Source organism: Zootermopsis nevadensis, unplaced genomic scaffold, assembly GCF_977971745.1.
Source record: "Zootermopsis nevadensis isolate Lab colony 2312 unplaced genomic scaffold, Znev_1.0 Znev_ptg000012l, whole genome shotgun sequence".
NCBI classification, from domain to species: Eukaryota; Metazoa; Arthropoda; class Insecta; order Blattodea; family Termopsidae; genus Zootermopsis; species Zootermopsis nevadensis.
In genome coordinates this window covers 12827256-12852916 of record NW_028259144.1, presented here as the reverse complement: position 1 = coordinate 12852916, position 25661 = coordinate 12827256, and the positions used below count along the sequence as shown (strand labels likewise).

Here is a 25661-nt window from a genome sequence, read left to right as displayed (position 1 = left end):
TTATTAGCGTGGTATAAATTTGAATCACAAATTAAACCCTTTGGTTTCAAAAGGTGTTGAATTTCTGCCTCGTACTGTAATTGTAAGTAATGGCATATAAAATAATGGCGACAGCAGTGGCCTCCCGGTTTGCTGTTCTTAGCATGGACGATGATGAAGATTCTCCGAAAAGAAATCAGAAGAAGAAAGTCGAAAATAAGAAAGCTGGAACCGGCATACCAACTCAAAAGACAGATTCAAGTCAAAAGAAGAAAAATAAGAAATCTGATTCTGGGAAGGTGAGTGTTTTAAATGCATACATCAGTTAAATATGCAAGAATTAAGACATTTTTAATTTTTATTAAACGCAAGTAATTAGTAAATTGAACTTGAAATGTTATGAATTTGTTTTTGTTGAAAGGATGGGCAAGACTATTGTATGGTAATTAGAAGAGCAACAGTTATATGTGTTCGTACTCTCAGTTACATATCATTGTAGTGTTTTGTGAATTGATTATGTATGTAAGATTTTAATATCGTTGTACAACATTGACTGGTGAAAATGTTTAGTTCACTGTAGATAATAAATTTCTTATGGCAAGCTGTGGTTGTTGGGGTATGTTCATGACATAAGTAATATCTTTGTGCATTGTGTGAGTAGAATTGGAAGAGTATATGTAGAGCACATTCAAGGTTACAGATGTATCTGGAAGTGACTTGTTTAGCTTATTGGCATAACAGCATATGTAACTGATAGAAATGAATACACACTAGCATTATGTGAACATGCTGTCTTAACCTTTATCATGCATGTTTGATGGTTTATTTATAATTAATCTGGTTGTGCTTCATGGTAATGCACTGCTAAATCATTGACTCTAATTCCAGCTGGCAGCCCTGTAGTACAGGAGTTTAAATTCCCTGTTCCCATATGATAAAGGTTAAACTTGGCTTTGATGACTTAATAAACAGGTGTTCAGGTTGTGGACTCATCTCATAGTTTCCATAAGTCGATTGACACCACTGGTAACTGATCACCACTCACATAAAAGTATGTTACGTCAGTGTTGGTCTTCTGGATTGTAACTCCATGTGAACTTGAGAATAGATGCTAACATTTTGGAGAAACATACTGCCTCTGTCTTCAGCTGTGAAGATGATGAAGGCAGTGTGTTTCTCTGAAACATTGGTAACTTATTTCAAGTCTGCATGGTGAAACAATCTAGAAGACGAACATCTTCACTGTCATAAGAACCTCAAATCTCAAAATGTTACATATTTCTGTTACTTATAAAATAAAATCTTGGTATACTTGTATAAGGTTCCACTCTTTTAATCTAAATCTTAGTGGATTGAACACTTTCTTTTTTTAAAAAAAGATGGTTAGGTCTTTAATGAGATCATTCAGTATTAAATGTGAGACATCATTGATGTGTATGATCAAAAGTGTAGATCAGTAAGTTCTTGAGAAACTGATATTTCATTCAGAAAGCATTGCTAGGTTCTTCTACGATGAAGTAATTTTTTGTAGGATATAAGGTTTTCACAGCGGTGAGTCTGAAGTTTACCGTCTTCTGGGTTGTTGCGCTGTGTAGTCTCGTAGATGTCCACCAATGTTTCAGAGGTCATGCTACCTCCATCATCAGGGCGATGAATCACAGCATGACCTCTGAAACGTTGGTGGACATCTACCAGACTACACAGCGCAACAACCCAGAAGACAGCAATCTTCAGAAGTAATTTTTGCTGTTGGCAAATTTTAGTACCCTATGAAATTTTCAGACTTTCAGGAAAACAGAAGTTTACACTTGCTAAGGTGATCTTCCAGCTGTCTGCATACCATGGGAACAGCAAATGGCCTCAATGAATGGGACCCCCTTCACCATTCTCCTAAGGATCTAGTAAAGGAGCAGCAATATACGTATCCTCGTTTACATTGCATCTGAAACAATTCAAAACACTATTCATTTTCCTCACATATGAGAATTTGAATTCTAATAATTAACACATTTGTGTGACATTTTGTAGACAGGCACAGTGTAGACAGGTTCATTGATCAGTGTTAGTAAACCATCAACATATACAATTGAAATTATGGTAGGAGGAGAATAAGAATAAGACGATGATGTTTGACCAGAAGAATAAATTTGAAGTGCATAAATATAATAAGCTCGGCTGCTTCTTTAGTAGACAAGACAAGAATTAAAAAACTGCAAGAAAGATGGGTATAAAGTGGCATGACACATCTCCTGATCAGTGGGTTTGTGACTCTATTACCCAGTGGCTGAATGCCTCCCATTCTTCTGACCAAATTATTATGGAATGTTGCTCATCTGACTTTCCTGCATTTTTATGGAAATGACAAGTCATGTGCAGGGTGTATATAAATTATCTTTACAGTTTTATGAATAAAAACTTTATGAAAAGACAGACACATCTGCAAGAGAAACTCAAAGTTTATTCTGAACATTACACGTATTCATCATGGGCACCGTTTATCACATGTACATTGCCCAAATAATATTCAAGCTCCATCCATGGATGCTGCAGCGTGTTATAGTTGGCTGTTGCAATATAAGCTGCAATCCTGTCCTTCAAATAATTGATGTCAAAAAATTACAGCAGTGTGATACCCAGTGCTATGGCCGGCCTACCGAAGGAAGCAGCACAGCCAATCCATTGGTTTTGGAAATGATAATTAAGAGACGCACACACATTCAAGCTCCAATGTGGTGGTGCATTGTCTTGCTGGAAGAACTACATGTACACCAGAAACTTGTGATACAAAATCAAAAATTTACCTTCCTTGTAAATTGTCCTGTATTTTTAATGTAGTGATAAATGCCTCAGCTTACACCACTTGATGCCAAGCTGAAGCCACTACACAGTTTACTGGACAAGACAACCAAAATGCTGATGAATGCTCAGAATAAAATACACAGCTGCTTCCCAATCGGTTCTGAGAGCAAGTGTCATCTTTTGCGTCCAGCGTGTGCTTTGTGTGTACTCCTTCAAGTAACTCCTGACAGACATGGTTAGGTGTTAGGAGTGTTTGTTACCCTTTGCCCAGTATCAGATGCAATAGGCTGATGACAACTGACCCGATGTACAAAGATGGATATAGTGCAGTAGAAAACAATGGGTGCATGAGTAAAGTTGTAAAGGTAATTTATATTCGTATTTTCTTAAAAAATTGTGGGTAATGGAACAGTTCAGGGAACATTTTATAGCCAGTGCATAACAGTATATTAATTTACCAAATTCACATCAAGGAAAAAATTGTCTTGTTCAGTGTGATTTATTGAGCTCTTATCGCAATATACTTTGTGCAGATCTTTGTGAATGATTGTACCAAAACTACTGTGATATGCATCATAAAATCAGTGCAGAAATGATAGCAGAACTTAAAACAGAAAAACAACAGCAGAACTCAGACAGTGTAAAATCCATTTATATGATTCAATTCTTAGTTGGTTCCATTTACATATTGTATAAAACTGAATCCCTGTTTGGGCTTTTGGATCTCTAATCAGGTTTCATTCATTGTTGTGGTTCCCTGATTGAAGTCTGGTGATCATTGGCTGTTCTTACAAAAGTTGTTTATTTATTTCCTCAGTTCCATATGGCATATTTTAAGATACATAGTACTCTTTCTCCCAAATGCCTCCCAACTTATCATTCATTTTGATCACATCACAATCAGCTAGCTTCACCTGTGGTTCACATCTCATGGAATTTTTGCTCCTTGGCTTTCAAATGGTATGTGGCTTACAGTTTGAGAAACAATAGTCTAAAGGAAACTGATGGAGCCTTCTCCACTTTTGCTGTATAAAACTGAGTTGACCTAACATGAATTTATATTATGTTATCTTTTTTTTTTCAGGATGCATTCTATAGAAATAGGACTAGAGAGACATGTTGAAGTTATGTCTGCGTTGTTATTTAGCATGAAAGAAGAGTTTGTTTCTTTGAAGCAGCATGACATACATTATTTTGTGATTGTACAACTTAAAAGGGAATTATCCTATTTTAGCCACCACAGCCAAACTCAAATACCAAATCTAAAGGCAAGATTGGAAAGGGTGAGGGCAGCAAAGATGGACAGCAGAAAAAGAAAAGCCCCTCACAAGAACAGTGGGATCAGTGGAAGAAGAAAGATTCAGAGGTTTGACTCATTTATGTTTTGTTTCTGGTTAAGGTATGATAACAGAAAACTAGAATTTAAATGCCTTGTGTCTGTGGATGATTTTTTTTAGCAAATACAGAATGTGAGTTTGAAAATCTTTTCACTTGTTTTAACTAGTTTTAAAACTGTATACATTCTTTATTTCTTGCTTATGTTCCTCCTTAAGAATGATTATCTTGGATGCACAATCTTGTTCCAATATTGGCAAGGTCAAAACTGCATGCTTACTAAATTTCAAAAAGCAGTGATATCTTCTCTTGTGACCAGCCGTGGCAGACCTATCCTGATGTAGAGACAGAGACAATCTCCAAATGTAACTCCATACTTAATATGGCAGATTGCTGCCTCCATCATCAGGCCTGATGATGGAGGCAGCAAGGACCTCTGAAACATCGGTAAACTTCTACCAGACTTCACGGTGCAACAACCCAGAAGACAGCTGTGTTCATACTCACTGCCATGAAAACCTCAAATCATACATGAAATTCCACTATTGAACATGATCCTACACTAGTTTATGTCCCTTTCTCACCAGTTATCATTTTAGTATAACAAGACATGAACATTGTAAATCAAGTTTCTGGGTATGTAGTAGCCTCTGTTCCCTACTTACTTCATCCCTTTTGTTTTAAACATGTTCGATAAGTGTCTTGTTTACAAAACATGTATTTATCTTGTTCCCACAGAGAGATAGAGACCATATGGTGCCAAACTCTTGTAGTACTTAATGCAGACATTTGCAACACTCCTGCTTTGAAATTCTTAATCTGTGTAACATTTACTACATTGGCATCTGAAATGTGGGCAACATTAATTCAAACTTCATAATACAGTTGACAGTTTATGACTCATATGATAAGAGCTTAGTGGTAAACTGTATGAAAAATTTCTATAATTGTGAACACACACTGTATAGTTGAAATTTCTTATGAAGAGAGCCATAGATATTTAATTTTATTCAGTACTTTCTTGTGGATTTGTTTGGTAAGTATTAAGAAAATTAATGAAAACTAGAAATTTATAGATGTATTTTTCATACAGTGTTTTGTTCTTTGGAAATCAGACATTTTATATTGAAGATTTTAAACGTTTATCCAGGTTTACTTTTCTGTGCATATATGTCTCTGTTCAAGAACCAATCTCTTATTTCAGTTGTGAAGATGTAATTACTCTAAAGACAGTATTCCATGTTCTTGTTTATATGTTCACACAGCAGCTGCTATTATGATGTTAAGATATACCACTGTGATTATGCACTTTACAGTTTGTAGATGGAAACTATGAACAGGATCTTCATCAGGCCATCCTCCTGTCTAAGCTAGATTATGAAGAGAAAAAGGATTTCTATGAACTGTTGAAAAAGGATGCAGATGAAGAGAAAAAGAGTGCTGGCAAGAAAAACAAAAGGTCCAACAAAGCACAGCCCATGTCTCTAGAACAGTTTAATAATCTTCATTCAGAAGTAACAGGAGAAAGTTGTATAAGTGAGTCTGTGGTGAACAGTAAAGTGAATGAACATGATGAGGAATTCTTTGAAAGAATTGACAATGACACAAGAAAAGCTCTTGATAGAGAACAAATATTAGGACTTAGGAAAGCTCGAGAGGTAGGTTGGATTTTGTTTCACAATAAGAAATTTTTGTTGTGCTACATATGTGCATGATGTGACTTACACCACCATAGGAAATTACAGAATGTGTTTGTCATGTTAGGGTCCGCAGTTTCTCTTTGTCTATAACAATCAATGCAGCAGTTTCTTGATGTACTCTAAGTGATATTTTTAGACTCATGAGTTTCATTTGAATGTCTTGGAGAGATTCTAGTATCAGGTCATGCTTTAGTTGATGTCTCTGTCAGCAACATACCCAGTGTTAATGCCTTTTTTTACAGCTTTCAAACTTCTGGGTAAAGGTGAATCTGGTAATTGACAAATGAATGCATTTATCGTAATGCAATTTATAGCTAGAAATGTGGATTGTTTAAAATTTATATGACTATGATGGTTTAAAAACACAGAGAATTCTCATAACTGACTTATAAAAATAAATGTGCAGTGATTCAGTAAAATGAAATGCACACACATCACAGTGGCAGTCTTCCAGCAGGCTTCATGTAATTGCATAACTCACGTCATGCTGATTCTTGATCAGTTAATTGACTTCTTGAATAAAATGTCATAACCATTGACTGAAACTCAGTTTTGTAAATGGATCATTATGTCCTCAATAAATTCCATAAGAAATTGTCATATTTTATACAGTCTGAATCAAGATTTGTGACTTCAGACCTTTAATAGACATTCATTTATGAACTATAACTTTGATACTTTTAAAGACAATTTTTTTTCTTGCTTACAAAGAAGGAAGTTGAAACATTATGCAAGATGGCTTATCTTGTAACTTTAAATGCTGTTTATATATCACCACAAGATGATCACCATCAGTTTTAAGTGTTTAGAAGAAACCTTTCCACTGGTCTCTTGTGTCCTTATTTTATATTAATTATGTATTTAACTTGTCTTTTCAGTTAACATGTTTTTAAAATTTTCAAGCAATGAATGATTTCTTGCAGCCATTTATCCAAGAAACCATAACAATTGCACAGTTTGAAGATACTCTAGAGGAGAGAAATAAAGAAATAAAATCTTTGAAAGAAGAAGTAGTGAAACTAAAAGAAGAATTACATAATGTTAAAACAAGAAACAAGAAGCTCTGTAATATTCTAGCTCTAGGAGAAAGTAAGCATACAAAATATTCAGAAACCATTCTTATATCCCATCTGAAAACGTAGATATTACACTATACAAACCTGTCATTTTATCTGATTTTGTATGGGTGTGGGTCTTGGTCTCTCATATTATCTGAAAAGTATAAATTGAAGGTGTTTGAGAATAAGATTATTAGGAGAGCGTTTTGACCTGGCTGGGAGGAGGCTGGAGAATGTTGCATAATAAGCCTCATTTATCAAGTATTATTAGGGTGACAAACATGGATGGGAGGGATCAGAGATGCAAAGAGGATTTTGGTTGGAAAACATGAAGAGAGTGATGGCATGGGAGGCCTAGGAATAGGTGAGAAGGTAATATTAAAATGACTTAGAGAAACAGGATATCAGGGTGTAGGTAGGATTCATCTTGCTCAGGAGAGGGACCACTGATGGGCTTCTATAAGAGGCAGTGAATTTTGTGACAAGTTGAATGACTATTGGGGAGGTCATGGCTTGAAAACGGGCCAAAGCACCATAGATGATGATGATAATTTTGCTTCTGGGGAATGTTTTTTCAGCTCCATGGTTTTAGGTATATGTGACAGTGTAATTTGATACATATTCAAAATTTCCAGCAATTTAATAATAGTGAGCGCATTTATAAAGCCCGCAGGAGATGATAACATATGTTTACCATATAGAAATTGTTTGTGAAATCAAATCAACAGTAACAACAATCTTGTGAATTTCATTATAGTTGTTGATTGCTTTACTGACATGGTAACAATTTCTTAAAATTACTTTATAACCTTTTTTAGTCTTTGATTGTGTTGTGTGTGAATAATTTATCTCTTTAACGTAGTGTTCAATGTTACAGACTTGTTATACATTCTGTAACTTCTTGGGCCTGAGAATCATTGTGCATCATTTATGTTCTTTTTGTGACAGTGAAAGACAAAGCAGAAGCACTGTTTGAAGTGGATAAATTACGAAGAGTGAAAGATGAACTTTCCACAGAAGTGTCCAGCCTCCATGCACAATTAGAACAAGAAAGGTCAAAAGTGCGTGCCCTCACCTCAGATTGCAAAAGCAAGGCACAGGTAACCTTGAGGTACTTCACAGTAAATTTCAGTATATTGTAAAGTAATATAAAATGATGCCTATTATTATTTTCCTTGTGAGAGAGAAGGTTGTTAATGTGTAAACTTCTGAACATTACAATTTGAAACAGGTTTGTATTGTTGAAATCAAAATGTTCCTTTAATTGACTGCGTCCCAAACTTTTTCCTTCATTATCCAAAACCGCTTATCAGAAAGTCCTTTTTACCAAATGTAGGTAAAACACTAGCTGCACAGAAAACATATATGACAAGTGAAGATAGATCGGTAAAAATTAGGAAGCAAACAATATTTTTGATGCAATGTCTTTATTTTAAACATCTCTAAACATTTTAGCAGCCACAAAAAAATTAGTAATTATTCACCATGAATATTTCATCACCCAGGTCCCAGCTAATAAGTACAATGGCACTGCTCCATCTTATTTACTAGTTCCGCAAAATTTGGAGCAATTGGAGACAGAGCACACCTCACATCCTATTCGGGGTTCCGCAAACAGTTTCATTTTTTACTCTTTATGAAGGCAAGAGTGGAAAATCCTACTTCACATGTACGTGCTCGGAAACTGCAATAATTGCATCACGGCCTCCCCAGCTACCACAGGATATTCATCATGAATTGTTAACCAGAAAGACTCCAAATGGTCCTTTTTTTCTTCGAATAACATTTTGCACTTACTGCTTGACCTAAGCACCATCATTTGCTCTGCAAAATCATTAACACTATCAGGGATTTCAGTCAAGTCACACAGAAATGGGTGTGTCGTTACCCAAATAAAAACCACTTTTACCCATTTTTGGGTAAATTACCGAGGTTTGGGAAGCACTGCTTTAATCAGTGCTTGTTATCATGACTCATTTACACAGTACATAAAGTTCCCTAATTGCCATCAAGACTGGAATATTTAGCATTTACAGGAAGTGATTCATGAGACTTAAGGTTTTCATGACAATGTAAATTTAGATTGTGAACTTCTGGTTTGTGACAGTGTGTAGTCATGTAGGTAGTTACTACTGTTTCTGGGGAAGCTGTTGTGTCCAACTCTATCTGTGTTGTATTACTGGAACAAATGCCTCAGTTGGTCTGGTGATTACATGGGAAATAGTGTGTTTATCCATTATTTATTGCCCTTTTTGATGTCTTTGTATAGAAGTGATAAATACGAGAGTAACACCCTTGGAAATTTACTTATTGTACACTCTTCATAGCAATTTGGGCAAACAAGAACAAGGAAATTTTTAAGTTGAATTCCTTACCATTGCTGATATAACAAAGCATACATTCCCCCCAAACACATTCTTGATATCTTAGAAAGTATAAAATAATAAATCCATTAAAGCAGAGATTGTTGTAAAAAATTAGGTTCCAAATATTGCATAATATATGTATATTATATCAGCCTATACTCCAGTAGGGCTGCACTTGGGGACTAGACCGTGACTGGGGCTTCTCTTCCCTTCTGGCACTGTAGGGTGTGCCAGGTCTATCATATGCCACTGATAACAAGATAATACATATGCCTGTTTTGACTAAAGTAGGCACAGATAAGAAAAAAACACATCTAATTCTGCTTATGTAATTGTGCGTGAGACATTTAAACTTGGCATACTCTCAGGACAAATATTGTGGTACAGACTTCAGTTTTAAAGGGTTAAAACTATCTGTTAACATAGCTATTCCAAAAACTAAAAGAAACAGCTGGATTTAAAAGTGTCATTAAAGTCTTGTAAAATGTAGTCTTGTAGTATGTAGTAGAAGATTTATAGTTGTGTATTTAAAGTTTTCAGAATAGTAACTTAATTTTAACAATGGTGCATGGTTCAGCATAGTAAATAAGCATGTTAGAAATAGAAATACATACTAATATCTAAAATGTACAAGTATTCTGAATGAGCCGGGATAGTTCAGTCAGTATAGTGACTAGCTACGGGCTGGACGACCGGGGTTCGATCCCCGACGGGGGTAGAGGATTTTTCCTCTAGCCTCTGCGTCCAGACCGGCTCTGGGACCCACCCAGCCTCCTCTACAATGGGTACCGGGGTCCTTTCCCGGGGGTAAAGCTGGCCGGGACGTGATGCTGACCACTCACCCCCATCTAGTGCCGAGGTCAAGAACAAGTAGGAGCTATACCTCCACTCACCCCAAGCGCCTGTATGGCACGTAGTGGGACAAACTTACAAGTATTCTGAGCATGATAATTATGGTGTGTAAAAACTGCTGTATCAGATTTATAATGCCCAAGGACGAAAGAATTGTTGAAACACGTCACTATATTTATGGTATAAGATTTTGTAGTTGTGACTGATAAAATATATGCATATTTTTATCTGAAGTACATTATTCAACATACTATTTTGCAGTCAGTTTATGATCTATTTCCATTTATTTACACCATATTATGAAAAATATGCAGAATTACTGTTGTGTGTTTCTTTTGGAAGCCTGTTTTTGCCCTCTTTAGCCCTTCTAATATTACGTAAACAGCTTTAATGAAGCATGTAGTATTTTCTAAGTGAGGATGTGATCTGTTTCAGCACAAGAAGCGTGTGGCCAGTGAAACAACACAGTGAAACGAAACGTGGAATTCTGAATTCCATTATTCTAAAAGATCTGTACTATATTCTTTATAAAATTATCAGTTGGGAAAACTGACATATAGCTCAAGTCACAAGAGCTGGAGAATAGATACAAGTGGTTGATCTTCCATGTGATAATGTCTTCATGTTCATTATTTTAAAACACAACTTCTCAAAACTTTTTGACCTGTTGTAAAGAAGAATGTCTTGAGTTCTAATGGTAAATTGTTTGGTGCTTGAAAGTTCAAACGACAAGGAGGAGGAGGAAAATGAAGGTGAAATATAATGATAAATACGTGATTTATTGTTAATAAGAAATGTTACTTTGTCAAGTGTATTTGTTTAATATGAGTATGTTTTTGAGAATAAACCATAGTACTGTACTTAATATTATAATTATATTCCTTGTTCTGACCACTGGTTGAAGAGTGGGGTAATTCTTCGAGAGGCACCCAGTTTTTAAAAGCATAAAAAACGTTTGAAATACGGTTCTGCAGAAAAATGTTAGAAGTAGAACAAGTATGTATTTAGATTCTGTAAGTACATAGCGATGATTTCATCTGAAAGTATAATGCATTTTAAATGTAAAAAAATTGAAAGAACTCACTTGACTGTTCTAATCACTGTAGGTCAGAAAGCTTCTTGCAGTGAAGATAACTTCTTGTATTTTCATAATTTGTCTGCAAGGATTGCAGTATGCATAGCAAACACATAGAACATTCTTCGTGCAGCCGCTGGTTACATTATGATTGCTTCACCCAGCATTTGGATTAACATTTCTGGCAATTGCTAATGAAAGAGATGATTAAATGCAGCTAAAAAAAATTTTCAGCTGAAACAGTGACCTAAACACAATTTCTACAGTGGAATTGTTGCCCAAGAGCAACCTTCAGTGATGGCTCTGCAATCAACAGCTATCAAAACTATTGAGAAAAAAGATTATTGAGTTTATCTGAGCAAATCATGATATGAGATAGGACATAAACCCACTTATAGTGCTATCGTAATTGGTGTTGCCTCCATAAAAGATAAAAAGAAAGTAAAGGTGTTCTCAGTTTATGGTTTAATAAAGCTGTGGTCTCTTGACTTTGGAGGCCATGTGCTCCTTGACTCCCAGTTGGGCCCCATTTGTGTGTATTGTTTCTTTATCAGGACTAGCACCATGTAGCATAATTGAAGACCTGGAACAATAGTAGGATCTAATCCATACTTCATTAAAAGTTAGAAAAATTGAGATCAATTTAAACTTGGTTGCTTAAATTCCACTATTTTAAGATTCTGAAACACAGATTTAGAGGATAATAGCTCACATGTGGCTTATTGAACCTCTGTCTAGAAAGAAGGCAATAGACTGCATTTTTTCATTGTTTCTGAGTTTTGTGTGTTTGCCTACCCTTACTCTCGGAACTATTGATACGCCACAGACATTCAGGTAATTAAACTTATATTTTATGTTGAATTGGGAACACAGCAATTTTGTTAATACAAATGTATGATCATGTTTGGAACAGGAAAGTAAGTTTATGTGCAGCTGATGTGATGCAGAGTGAGCCTCTTCCATTGTATGCATGAATTAATTTTAGAACAAATGCACCAATCTTAATTAAATTTAATATTTAAGAGTTTTACAGAACAATGTTGAACCATTTCAGTTTTTAGATCAGACAATTTTAACGACCGCATAAGAACACTGAACACTTTTTTTAGTTCATCTCAGATACTTGTGGAGAAGTTACATAAACTGATTTCTTTAACAATATGTATAAACTTGAAAAATAAGTTGCATTAATGGACTTTTGTTTACTTTGATATACATTCACTCTAGTAATAATTAAAATAATTTTTTGATCAAAGGTGAAGTCATGCACAGTTGCGTCAATTTTCATTCCTTTTTTGTTGATATCTTGCTTACCTTACGATGTTGGTACAGGAATCATTGCAAAGAAAACTTTGTTTATATCTCGTCACTAGAATGCAGGTTTGAATCATAATATAAAGGTATATAATACATCAATCAACATTGTGGCAAATATTTAGGAAATACATCAATAAGAAATGAAGACTAGATTGAATTCACTGCTATGCTACGATGCTGTGAACATGACAGAAACTTTTATGTTTCTGTCTGCTGTCTGAAAACTTTGACTGAAATATTAGTTTACAATTTTAACTGTTTGTTTCATAAGGGTATAAAACTTTGTCACCTAGAGAGAGAACCAAAGCTTCAGGGTGCTAGAGTATAGGTTGCTGAAGAGAATACTTGGACTTCAGAAGGAAGTCAATAGCACTGTGAGAACAAACATAATGAGAAGCTTCATAATATCTAGGCCTACTTCTCGAGGAGAATGAGGTGGGCAGGGCATTTAGTATGCATGATACAAATGAGAAATACACAAAACGTTTTGTTGAGAACCTGGAGGAAAAATACTTAAATCCATGAACGGTGGGAAATTTCTTGAGCAACCTAGTTATTCATTATTATGCCTCATATAAAAACCAGATTGTATTCAAGGCAATTGCGATTGCAAATAATTCGTTTATTTTCCAGTACGAACCAAACTTACCGAACAAGTCGATTACACTCGATCTTTCGTTGGTGCTTGACGTATCCGTTTGATGGCACCGTTCTGCAGCATTTTGAAATAGGGCAATTACAGTTTGGCACATTCGTACACTGTAACGGTGCATTTCTCACATACAGACATATAACTTTTAAACTTTTGCAACCAGTTGCGAAAATCTTACACAAATCAACATTCTATTTTGGCAACCTTTTTTCAAATGACACAGCATAGTCTTCATGTCTTTATCACGCGAAAGGAGAATCACACATTACTTTCACTCAGATAACTACCCAGTGGTTATCGGGGAAATTTTACGTGGGCATAAAGCTTTGTAGCTGAATCTGACCGCTATCTCCATCTGTGCGCTAAAGGCATGAAGTTGAAGTAAGACAGACAGCTTTCCTTTTTTTTACAGTCTCGAAAGATGATATGATACACTGTATTCAGCAAGAAAGTATTGACACTGGCTGCAAAGAATATAAACCTGCTGCACCTGAACGCGATGTTCAATTCATACCAACGGAATAGCATCTAAATCCTCTGCTTCCATGTCACTACTTTTCGAGCTGATAAATCTGGTGCTGGGTGCATTAGGCACAACTAATTATGCGAGTGCTGATTCTCGTAATAACTTGTTAACTCGTTACTAATAATTACAAACAAATATAAATGATGTTTACTATGAAGTTACGAGAATAATGAGTTAGGAAAGGGATTGCTGTTATTCATTTAGAACTCTTTTCATATGCTGGAAACGTATAAACAATCTGTTTTACCAGTACTTTGCGGTTATGAAGTGTAGTCATCTTAATCGTGTTCCAGCAAAGAATGTGCAAGAAAAGTGAAACAAATATTTGTTCTTCTTATTCTACAGTTTTAGTTGACGTTAGAGGGGATTATGTTTAATTTATCCTGTCAGACAATGGACAAGACTTCTTGAATTATATATTGGCCTTTGTAAAGACTACAATTAAAAAAACAGGCAGTTATGAACCCGCGATCACAGAGCTGGAGCGGCCCAAGACGTTACACGCCTCTGCTAAAGGTGGTTCTTCAACAGAACAGAATCCTTCTTGAAAAGGTAGGATTCGATCAGCTAATTATGAAGTTTCCTTTCATAGAATTAAAATATTTATGACCGTATCATCAAGAGTCTGCTACCGGTTTCTATCCTTTACCAGATAAATCCAGTCCACCCTTCCAAACTACTTCCTTAAGACCCACTTTAATATTATCCTCATATCCATGACTAGGCCCTTTAAGCCGTCGCTTCCATTTAGGTTATACATTCATAATGAAAGCGTTTATCATCTCTCCAATTCATACCATTATCCATTTTTTTCGATTTTAGCTTATTTATTGCCTCATAACACCGACAGTTTCAAATAACTCTATGTGATTAACCTTATAAAAACAGAAAACATTTTGTATACTTAAGGGATTAGCAATTGCTGAGACGAGAATTGCACAAAGAAATATTATACTTTTACCAAAGACACAGCACGATATTCAGTTTCAAAAACCAGCATTTAATGGTGCCAACTTGATTACCTTTAAAGTTTAAGTGGCTGTCTTGCTGTTGTTTATGGGGAGAGAATTCGGAAACACGAAATCGGATATTTTTTTAATGAAACTATTTGTTTACAGTTTCATAGCGATAGGTCAGTTTATAAGTCTAGAAGTTATTAACATACGTATTTTCCATTTGTCTTTAACGGAGTTTATGTAGCTTACCCTTCGTAATTCCCTATAAAAGAAATAGCTATATCAAGTTTAATACAATTTTTTCAGAGGTCTCAAAAGATGTACTTGGAAGTGCATTTAGGCATTTAGGATCTTATGTTAAGTGATATTCGGGTTAAACCGAATTAAACCAAAATAAAAAAATCCAATTAAATGTGGTCTCCGTCTGCTGTACCAAGTTTTGTCCAAATTCGTGTGCTCATAATTTCCGACAGACGAACATGACGAAACCATACAATTATTCTGTTATTTTGTCAGCTACTCTACGTTATGTCTAGCTGCAACACTGTCGAATATGATTCTGTTCATCAGGTTGCGATACCGCACTGTCTGTGGACTACGATACAGAAGGCCACAGCCTGAACTTTAAGTCATTAAATTTCATGTCTTTATTCCACTTTTATTTATTTTTAATCACAAGAACTATTTAGTTACGTCTAGTTCTTTGGAACCTAGTTCTTAATGGGCGAAGTAAAGACATCACAGCTCAGCAACGATATAAAAAAATTAGTGAAGACAATTTAATGGGGTTGCACTCGTTAATTCTCGTGGAGGGTATATAAAGTTGACGGAACTGAAGATTTCTTATTGGTCGATAAAATAAAAATTTGAAAACGGGAACCAGTAAAACGTGAGAGTTGCTTGTGTTGGCCAATATGCCTGCTAGGCGTATTGGCTATGCGGGTTAACTATCACGCTCAGATATTCAGATTCTGTGTCAAGTTGCTCTCGCTTCCACAGAGTTGTCCACTTTGAGTAAGGAGTACAGTCTGCACTCTGCTAGACGTGGTTATTTCAGAAACATAATGTAAGTTCTTCTATTTCAAATCTCTGAAACATGAAAGAATTCATATAAGTAAATATAATTAAAATTTTATCACATTTAAGATATTATTTTGGTTATATTGTTTATTATTTTTTAGCCTAAATTCTATTTGTACTAAACTCACCAATTTTTATTTGAGAAGACAAGTTGGTTTTGATGAATGACTAAAGAGGAAACTGTCATAATTCGTGTCGCGGCTGAGAAAAACCACAGAACACACAGTTTATATATCCAGCATTCATGTTGCATGACTTTCACTGTAATAATATTGCGGTTTACAAACGTACTGAGCTTACGTGCTTGCCTCGCACTCGATCGAATGGCATTATGACCAAAGGGGCAAAATCTTTGTTTTTCATTGAGGAACGAAAAACTTGTTTCGTACTGTCTTCATTAGGCTTGTCAATTGCTCAAGGCGTAAGTCTATAGTCTGTAATGTGAGTATGTATTCATATTCTTTCGGCACGAGATATGAGTGAAATGATGTTTTATTATTAATAAGCAATACCACAACAGTCTCGGGGGATGCCTGGAGAGAACTAAGTACTTTTAAATGCCAAATGCATCCCCTTCTAAATCTATTCTTTTAATATAAAGTCAATTATCTCCTTTTCCTGAATGTGATTTCCACGTAAACAACTAGTGTAGGATCCAAGGAAACATACCACTTTTTACCTTCAAAGGTAGGGTCGCTATTTACTGTATTATTGTTCTGTGGGGCAAGCAAAGTAACTGTAGGAAAACAGTCTGAATGATGAGGCTGTCTGCATATAAAACAAGAATGTAAGTCTATTCCGTTAATTTATTAATTTCCTCCTAAAGGAATATAAAATTATTTACAATTTAATAAAGAGGAAAGTTGTGAACTCGATTTTCTTTTGATTACGAACATTTCGTAGCGTCAGGTAGCCACTTTCCAGTTTTGGATAAGGTAAGATATGCTGGCAGAATTTAAAAGATGGTGTGTCTGGTCGGAAGATAAAGCTTCCAATTTATTTCGCCAAACTTGCGACATTATCTCTCCCCCCCCCTTTCCCCCAAATTTGGAGTTCCATTTTCATCTACAACGAAAACAAAAACATTTAAAACATACATGTCTTCCTCCAGGCAATGAAAGTTACAAAGTTATCAAAATTGAATGGCAGCCATGTTGTGCAGTTAAACTTTGCATCCTCTCAATGTGGAGTTCAACGAATGGACTGACTCGGATACCTAATACTTGAACTCATATTTTTTACCTATGGCAACCATCTTTGATTTCTATAAAAGACGTATAGCTGCTTTTCCCAAGACTCTTATGCGGAAACGTAATCGAATCTAAACTAGAGGTTGATAATGAAGCAGCTAAGCAAATTTTCAGCTTTCATGATCATCTATAGAAACTCCGTCAGAAGGGAAGCTGACTACCATGTACGTCTTGGGAACTACAGACACTTGTGACGCGTAATTATTAAAATAAAATTAAGCCGAATGTCGCAGTCGAACGATTATCACAGTGACGTAGTTTTCACTGTCTAACCAGCGGTGATGTTATATGTGTTTCTTCATATTATACTTATTAATAGTTTGTCAGACTGCGGATTCCTCCCGTCCAATGCTTGAGTGTTTGCAGCTTTCCGGAGAAGTGTTATTTAAGTTAAACTATTTTTTTCTTTATTCATATATGTCGTTAATGAATTAATTACCTTATTTAGGATTTACATCTGAAAAAAGGAAGAGTTGCATGAATCGGGCAAGTCAGTTTTTAAAAAGTTACAATTATAATAACTGAAATAACCTAGGCAGGAGGCAGTATGGCCTCTGAAACGTTGGTTAACATCGACCAGACTACACAGCGCAATAACCCAGAAGACGGATATCTTCATACTCACCGCTGTGAGAACCTCAAGTCTTACAACCTAAATTTTCTTATGTATAATTTCTTCTGATTTCCAAAATCTGAAGTATATATTCCATGGGGCAGAGGTATTTTATAAAATATAATCAAGTAATACCCCACCTTCAATTAACTCGACAGCTGATTTCTACCACTGGTTCTTATCCTGTGTTCAGTCCACACCTTTACATCCTATTTGTTTCTTTTGGTCAACTTCAATACTGTCCTCTCATGTGCGTCTAGGTCTAAAAACTGTATCTTCTTTTCAAGTTTTGCGGCTATTTTTAGGCATTTATAATTTTTATCTTGCTTGTTGCAAGTCTATTTTATCATATTAACAATGTTCGGTGAAAAATATAAATTATTAAGCTCCGTGTTATCCAATAATTTGATCCATACTTCTGCTGTCTCCTTCCTCTTTTGTCCAACTAAATTTCATTATTTTATTCTTTTTACCTTGTGTATTGGTTCGTTCTTTTTCGTCAAAGTTATCAATGTTAAATAACCATCCTTCTACCAAGACTTTGCTCATTGGCCTACATACACACGTACTAGAGGTTTATAGGATTTGAGGTTTTCACGGCGGTGAGTCTGAAGATGGCTGTCTTCTGGATTGTTGCCTCCATCATTAGGGTGATGACTCATCGCCATGATGATGGAGGCAGCAAGGACTTCTGAAACGTCTATAAACTTCTACCACGCTACACGGCGCAACAACCCAGAGACAGCCATCTTCACACTGAATAAGTGGCAAGCGAAAGATTTTAGGTGATAATTATTAGATCTGGGGAAATGAATGAGGTATGTGTTGGGATCAATTGCAGAACTTCAATTCATACATGTATTAACGCCTTATTGATGCTAAGTTTATGAAAAGCTAATAAGCTGGCTAATAAACTGGTGAGGAAATCAAGGTACGAAGAACTTGTCTGCACTAATTAAACAACACTTGGAACAATGCGATGCTCACTTGTCGCTGTGTCTCTTCTCTAATTAAATGAAGCGAGTTCTATTCGAATATGATATGCTAGATTGAGAAGTTCCATTAATGGTTCCGTAGTAAACCGGTTTAAACTTGTGTATGCACGATGTTTTATTGGTAAACATCAATGTTAGGATGAAAGGAAAAATGAGACTTTTGAGTTGGATTTATGAATCAGTCACTGTTTGTGTCAGCATGGTAATTTTTAATAACTCATTTAGATTCTGACATCAGTGTGTGTTCATATGTGTGTCTTATATGTCATTTAAGTAGCTAATTTTCTTAAATGTCTTGAAAATTCGTGCTATTAACCCCGTATCAATTTATAACTTATGCACACTACTGGAAAACTTGTCGCGGTTAACAGTGTTTCGTCAGATATTATGACCACTGGATGGATTTTAATGAAATTTTGCATGACTTTACTTTGTAACCAAGGCTATCATGTTTAATTGGCGGATACGTGTGGTGGGTGGAAGCTTACAGGGTGGGAGGGGGGGGGCGATCACCTGTGGAGTGACGTTGGGTTACATTAATTAGGCTGCTCTAAATTTGGAATTTGATTTTTGGGGTGTACAGTGGCGTGCTGTGGTACGTGGTCCCGAAAGGAAGAGATTTGTATGGTCCAGGGCTTGTGGTCGGGGCCAATAACAGCGGTGAGAGTCCTTTGGTGAGGGAAGACAGAAGGACAGTACGTCTTATGGAACCCGGAGGAAGAAGGGAAGCAGACGCGGGATTGGATGTATCATATTAAGTTGGGTTAAAATGTGTTAAGTTTGGTTATGTTAGGTAGGCTTAAACGAAGGTTGTAGGTTAGATGCTGTTAAGAATCTACTTATTTATTTATAGTTTATTTAACAAAGCTTTTTCGGTAGCTCATACTACATAACGTCGAAGAACCTACTTAAAACTTGTTTCTTTTTAGAAAAATCTATTTTGGGGGGGACAAGGAGGATATAACACTTCTATATCAGCGTTATAAAGAACGTATGTGAAAAAAACTGTGTATTTTGGGACGGAGCACACTTTCCAGGGCTGTTTTAAATCAGTGTGTAAACTAACTTGCCTTTCATTCCTTCTAACTTTCTACCCACTGTTGGTGAAGTCAGCAGGGTTATTAAGAGTTGGATTGGATGAAATTACGTTGTTCATAAGCAGGGCTGCTCTTGGGTTTCTATTCATTTGTTAACATTTGTTTTAATCTTATACATTTTAATAATAAGTGTCGTTCTGTTAAAGAACTACTGCTGTTTCTGTGTTTAAGAAAGACAATTACTGTTGTTAGTAATTACATAGCCCTATTCTGTTCTTAATTTTTTTTACTTTATTGTTTATGAAAATTTGTAGATTTTTAAAGCCCAGAATTAATCTTTCTCCGCGTGGCTTTCGCAAATGCAATTCTACAGTAACGTCTGGAAACTTCTACCAGAATACACTACGCAACAGTCCATAAGACAGCCGTCTTCATACTAGCCGCCGTGAAATCCTGATGTTCTACAAAATATTTGCTCTCTTTTATTATTATTTTATTATTATTTATTATTAACTGCAAATGGGTTTTTACCCAGTGACAGTGGCCCTACAATATGACACAACAGAACAATTTTCTTGTATATATTTTTTTGTTTCTATCATATTTTATTGTTTTGCTAGCCTGTAATTGGCTTTTCAGCTCCTGTCAAGCACATTAATAAATTAACTGAATGGTACTGAACTTGGTTCTTTAGAACGAGATTCTGGTGACTTGTATAATTTCATGTCTTGCTTCTCGTTCTTCGTCCTATTGTTTACTTAATCACCAGCGCAACACTACGAATCAAACTGAAGAATATGTGATGGATGTACGAGGGTCTTCTCTTCATGTCACTTGTGACCCAGTCGCCAACCCATCCATGTAACAATGCGTCGCCTCACATAATGAATTCTCCAACCCAAATGCAAAAACACTCGAGCGACCGTTCAACCAACGTGCTCACGACGTTCACTTGTTTGAGTGTCTGTCTGCCTTCCTCGTCCACCTGATTGACTGTTCATGCTTCTCAGCACTAGCGATGCCATTAGCGTTATACAAGTAGAAACAGAAAAGTGACCGCCATGTCACCTGTCATGCAAGATGGAGTACAAGTGAAAGAACTGTTTAATTTGCCGCCTCGGAAACCCTAATCGAAGATGTTTGTGGGCGCTGCGCTATTTAAATGTTTTTTCTATAATTCGATACATTACATGTTTTCTGTTTTACTGCTGGGTTTATGTACCCAGCGCTACAGGTTATCTATCAAATATGTAATTGAAACTAATGCAACCCAAGTTTTGACAGTGGAATTTCATCCACACTGTAAGTACCGGTTATACCGCCATCTTTCTTTGGAAATACAAAGGTTGTACCGATTATTTTTACTCATGAACCTGGAGTTACTAGCATTTATTTTAATGTTATACAATCGCATTTAAGCAGTGACATTTTATTCAATACTATATATTATAATTATTAGTTATATCGTCATGGATCAGTCGCCAGAACCTCGTTTATTAAAGAACGTTGCATGATAGAAAGGCATTAGACCTGATGTGGTTTAATAAGATAGATTCCACCCCATTCACTCCGGAATGTTGGTGGCTTCTTTTAATGATCTACGATAGTTTTAAAATATTATTAGAATACCCTCAATAAGATTTCCATTCTTGTTTACTTAAAGACGAAGTTCGCCTCAATAATATTTTGTAATCCAGTTCGCATCTCAAAGAAAACTTTACTTACCTTTATACAGATAAATTTGATAATGCTGTTTTGGGATAAAATTATTGCTTACACTGAGAACCGTACTTAAAACAAATAAAAACCTCTGAATTTTTGATTGTTAAAAGAGGTGAAAGGTACATGAAGCTTTAAAGGGTTAAACAGACTTTTCAGATAATGGGATGTGCCATGTTTAATATAATGGGGACTATAAAATGTACCTAAAATATTTTCGATCGTAAAACTATCTAACAAGATAATTTTATATGTTAATTTATGCCACACAACAAATTAGCGTCCTCATGTATCCAGTACGTTCTGAAACGTTCATTATAATTTCGAATTACCATAATTTTTCCAGACCCTTAGTAAACAAATATGCGAATAAGTGTATTATTTATTGATGAAAGACTCTCAGGTTACGAGCCGCGTCAGGCGGGTGAATGGTCAATAAACCGTATCTTCTGCTAACATTTCGAGAGCAATCTCTGCTCTCATCTTCAGGGCTGCTGCGTAACAAATGTGGTCCTTTAGCGCGCTCGCCGACACAACAACCATACCCAAGATTTACTCCTTATGTTTATATTACTGGCCTGTGTGTTAAAAACCTTGACACACAGTGTTTATAAATATCCGTATATAATCGGCTATGTCATTTTAATGTTACATTGTATTCTGCTATTCTGCTTATCACTGTTATTGACTAATACTGCTGACTTGTTAAAATAATTTAGCGTGTAATAACACTGATAATGGTCCTTTGAGGTCGAAACTCATTTGGTTTTAAAATACTCAGAATTGTGATGTTAGGCTATAAACCTGACGGTATGACAGGACAAAAAGTAACATTTCTGGCCCATACTCTCTGGTATTGTTTGTAAATTTTTAATTGGTAGATTTGAACTTTCGTTGCTCTATTATGAATACCGTTAAATTACTCAGTTACCTCTAATATAAAATGTAATCAAAATCAGTCCAACCGTTTTCTAGTTGTGAGAAATCACAGCATGTAAGTCATTTTGTTTAATTATGTACAAAACCATAAAACTTAAAGAAAAGTGAATTTAATATAAAATAAATGTTTCATATTTTTACAACTTTTGTTCTAACAATTTTTCTCTCTTGTGATAAATGTTCGCCGTGTTACTCTTGACATGTGAGCGGAAGCACATGCAGGCAGGCCTGTTCATGTAAAGTGCCCATTATTGTTGTCAGATTTTAACAAACACTAGGATGTGTCGACAAGTTTTAATCAAATTTCAAAGAATCAAATGTCATGAAAATCCCTTTATCCGATCTGTAGTTGTTACATGCAGACAGACAAGAAATTTATGACATGGAGCTAGTTATGAAAAATTTTAGAGCGCAAGGAAATATGATATACAAACAAACGAACGAGCAGCATTACTCAGAGTTAGAATTAGAAGGCCTAAGTGTACTTATTTCATAAATTTCATGACATTACAACAACTGATACGTATATTATCAATCAGGATAATCCTGGACAGAGTTTGTACAAAAAACGTATCGATTATCTCGAGTGGAATGCCATGATCGTTTAAGTATAAACAGTTCAGAGTAGTGACGTCTGTATAATGTAAATACCTGTACCGAAAGTTGGACATTTTTATTGCGTTGTAATTGAATAAAACATGTCGCGTATCCCTCTGAAAACAACACTGAATCCAAGCTTTTTATATACAGCCGGGACAAGTTAACACCAGTCAATATGTTAGGTTACGGACTGGGGCTTCTGATTTGACGTCGAAGTTCGTAAAATCGTACAGTAATTTTAATATTATCAGTTTGTATTCTTACAATATAAAATGTGTGAGTCATGTGTGTATGACAGACGCGAAATAATGATAAATAATTGAGCACAAATTGAACCCGAAGTTTCAAACAGCGTTGATGCCATTTTGTGATCGCCCATATTTGTTGTGTTGTCCTGTAAGTAACGTAAATAAATAAAGAATGATAGAAGAACGTGGTGGGTACTCTTGCTTCGTATTTCGGAGACCCGGGTTAAAATCTTAGCCCGGAGATCGGCTATCCCGAGCTAGGTCGTTCGTGGTTCTTTTCAGCCCCTCCAGGCAAATATTGCTATAGTGCCTTCATATCACAGTCTTTCCAATTAGTTATTAACCTAAACATCCTGCCATTAGACGCTGATTTTATAATCTACTGACAGCCAGCGTCTTTAAATAAACAGTAAACAAAAGAATATAAGGGCCCCCCCCCCCGTCTAAATCACATAGTCAGTCCATTGTAACCTTGATTTGACTAATAATCCGTGGCGTAACAGCCCTCTGAGAGCCAAAGCCGACTACCGACACAATATTACGTGTGCTGTACAGTCCTAAGTTGCTCACGAAACACATCAGATTTTTACGCTAGTGTTATTTGGATAAACTTTTTATTAAATAATCACGGAGTAGGTATTTACTTATTAGCAGGGTTGTTCAATGATTAGCTATATAGCACTTTTAGGAAGATAAACTGTTAATAAATATACCTGCGTAGTAAACTTTTGTGAAAAATACACGCAATTTAGTTAGTGCTATATTAATTATATCCACGATTAATTTCGAATCATTATTTTAAATTTCTTTTTATTGCCACTGAATATTTACGTTGTCCTTGAGTTCTCATTCTACGATTCTGCTGTGCATTGTGTTGTGTGACGGGAAGATTCGGTCTGTTTGTTTTGTGGTTCATGATCAGAGAGGGAAGGAGGACACATTGTCAAGACTACTTTGGAGGGGTGCACTACATTGTGAATGTGTATAAGAGACTAGAGGTAAAGCTCTGAAGCTTCAATGTTAGGAGGAGAGGTCTGGATGAGAAGCGCCAACCTCCATCTGCACTTTATTCCGAGAAAAGGACATTAAACACCCGATTCATAGAACGCGAACAAATATGGAGACGAGAAAACGAAAATACCAGAGTCGTCGTTGGGAGTCGAATCCCTCAACACGTCTACCAATTGCAGAGTTCAGAGTCGATTCGTTCGCGATTGTTAACACGTGAAGTAATTCAAAATGAAATTAAATTCAACTTAAAAGTAAATTAAGTCTACTTCTTGGCAGATGCATTTCGTCCACGCTATATGTAACCACTGTATCACGAGTAAAAAGTAAAAAGTAAAGTTAGTCCCACTATACGCCATGTAGGCGTTTGGGGTGAGTGAAGGTATAGCTCCTCTCTTCCTTGACCTCGGCACTAGATGGGGGTGAGTGGTCAGCATCACGCCCCGGCCGGCTTTACCCCCGGGAAAGGACCCCGGTACCCATTGTAGAGGAGGCTGGGTGGGCCCCAGAGCCGGTCTGGACGAAGAGGCTAGAGGAAAAATCCTCTGCCCCAGTCGGGGATCGAACCCCGGTGCTGTATCACGAGTAGCATATATAAATATTAATCAACTTACGATTTAACGTGCTGAAGTCGATTGTGCTTATTTGTTTCAGATAAAAGACTTGTCGTTGAAAGTTCATCTCAGTACAGATATCACACTGAGTATGATTAAGAAATTATTGGGTATTATTTAAACATTCACAGTTTTGAAAAGTATAAATTTATGTTTGAATCTTTTTTTAAACCTTGCATACCGTGCAGTGTATTGATATATAAAGTCCTCTTGAGGTCGAAACGCGTGTGGCACTAAGTGTCTGTTCAAAGTGTAAACAGTTTTTGTTTGTATGCTTGATTTTATATGTTAGACTCTTTGTTAAGCAGAACAACGTGAGATGTGAAGGTAGAACTTTTAGGAACTATCTGAGAAACGAAGGACAAGAATGATAGAGACTCATGTGGAGACAACCGAATTCAAGAAGAACTACTAGCCTAGAAAGTGAGGGTGTACTGGACTGGATTCGTCTTAAGTTAGGGAAAAGTGATGGGCTCTCGCGAACCTTCGGAGTTCAAAGAGACGGCGTGTTCCTTACATAGTTGAGCGACTATTAATTTAATGAAAATCTTTGATCTATGAAGTCAGTAGGCTGTTAACTGGGTCAGTCTTTCAGAAAAGTAATATAATTAAATATGTGCTTCATTCAACAGGCCCGATATGGATTGTATTGATTAGCTACGAACTAAAATTAAATTCTTTTAAACGTCTTTTAGAGAACCCAGTAGCAAATTAAATCGAAAACCGTTAATTAAGTTCAGAAACGAAACACTCCGATAGACGCACGAACGTGATCACCCAATATGCGTTCGCTTCATGAACTTTTTGCAAAGACCGTACAATAAAGACTTCAAGATGGAGACGCCATATGCAACAGCGTCCGTTATCCAGTAGCCTGTAGGGTTCAGAATGCCAGATTCACTCCACAGGGCCTACAACACATGCAGTGACTATTTTCACGTCA

General features: G+C 36.1%; 2 protein-coding genes and 1 long non-coding RNA gene across 6 annotated transcripts in view; 2 read left to right on the top strand and 1 right to left on the bottom strand.

Annotated features, from left to right (window-relative positions):
- The first annotated feature begins 89 nt into the window (after positions 1-89).
- Positions 90-10949, top strand: LOC110840772 (G kinase-anchoring protein 1). 3 transcript variants are annotated; one of them, XM_022086017.2, is made up of 6 exons: positions 90-278; positions 4013-4144; positions 5430-5771; positions 6737-6902; positions 7820-7971; positions 10525-10949. In XM_022086017.2, exons 1-6 carry the CDS (start codon positions 90-92, stop codon positions 10558-10560), a joined length of 1017 nt encoding a protein of 338 aa, XP_021941709.1. In that variant the 3' UTR covers positions 10561-10949. The 3 variants fall into 3 exon arrangements, with proteins under 3 accessions (XP_021941709.1, XP_021941708.1, XP_087204114.1); XM_022086016.2 differs by having other exon boundaries at positions 7820-7982; XM_087347988.1 differs by lacking the exon at positions 90-278 and adding an exon at positions 1792-3143 and having other exon boundaries at positions 7820-7982.
- Positions 5466-13594, bottom strand: LOC147873997 (uncharacterized). Its single transcript, XR_015534968.1, has 4 exons — positions 13131-13594; positions 11174-11747; positions 6974-7025; positions 5466-6082 (listed from the first exon to the last, which is right to left on the bottom strand). It is a non-coding gene; the product is annotated as an uncharacterized LOC147873997 (long non-coding RNA).
- A 223-nt stretch (positions 13595-13817) lies between these two features.
- LOC110840774 (uncharacterized) overlaps positions 13818-25661 on the top strand; it is an 81716-nt gene continuing 69872 nt past the window's right edge. Inside the window, exon 1 of one of the 2 annotated variants that reach the window (XM_022086020.2) lies at positions 13818-14211. The gene's annotated coding sequence lies outside the window, so the exon portion shown is untranslated. Of the gene's footprint in view, positions 14212-15592; positions 15682-25661 lie in introns of those variants that run through there. The other variant, XM_022086019.2, reaches the window with a different exon arrangement.

Excerpts from the sequence above, each read along its gene's own strand:
- LOC110840772 (XM_022086016.2), top strand. The coding sequence starts at position 90 with ATGGCATATAAAATAATGGCGACAGCAGTGGCCTCCCGGTTTGCTGTT. Across the intron at positions 279-4,012 it reads AGAAATCTGATTCTGGGAAG|CCACCACAGCCAAACTCAAA; the intron begins GTGAGTGTTTTA and ends ATCCTATTTTAG. Across the intron at positions 6,903-7,819 it reads TATTCTAGCTCTAGGAGAAA|TGAAAGACAAAGCAGAAGCA; the intron begins GTAAGCATACAA and ends TTTTTGTGACAG.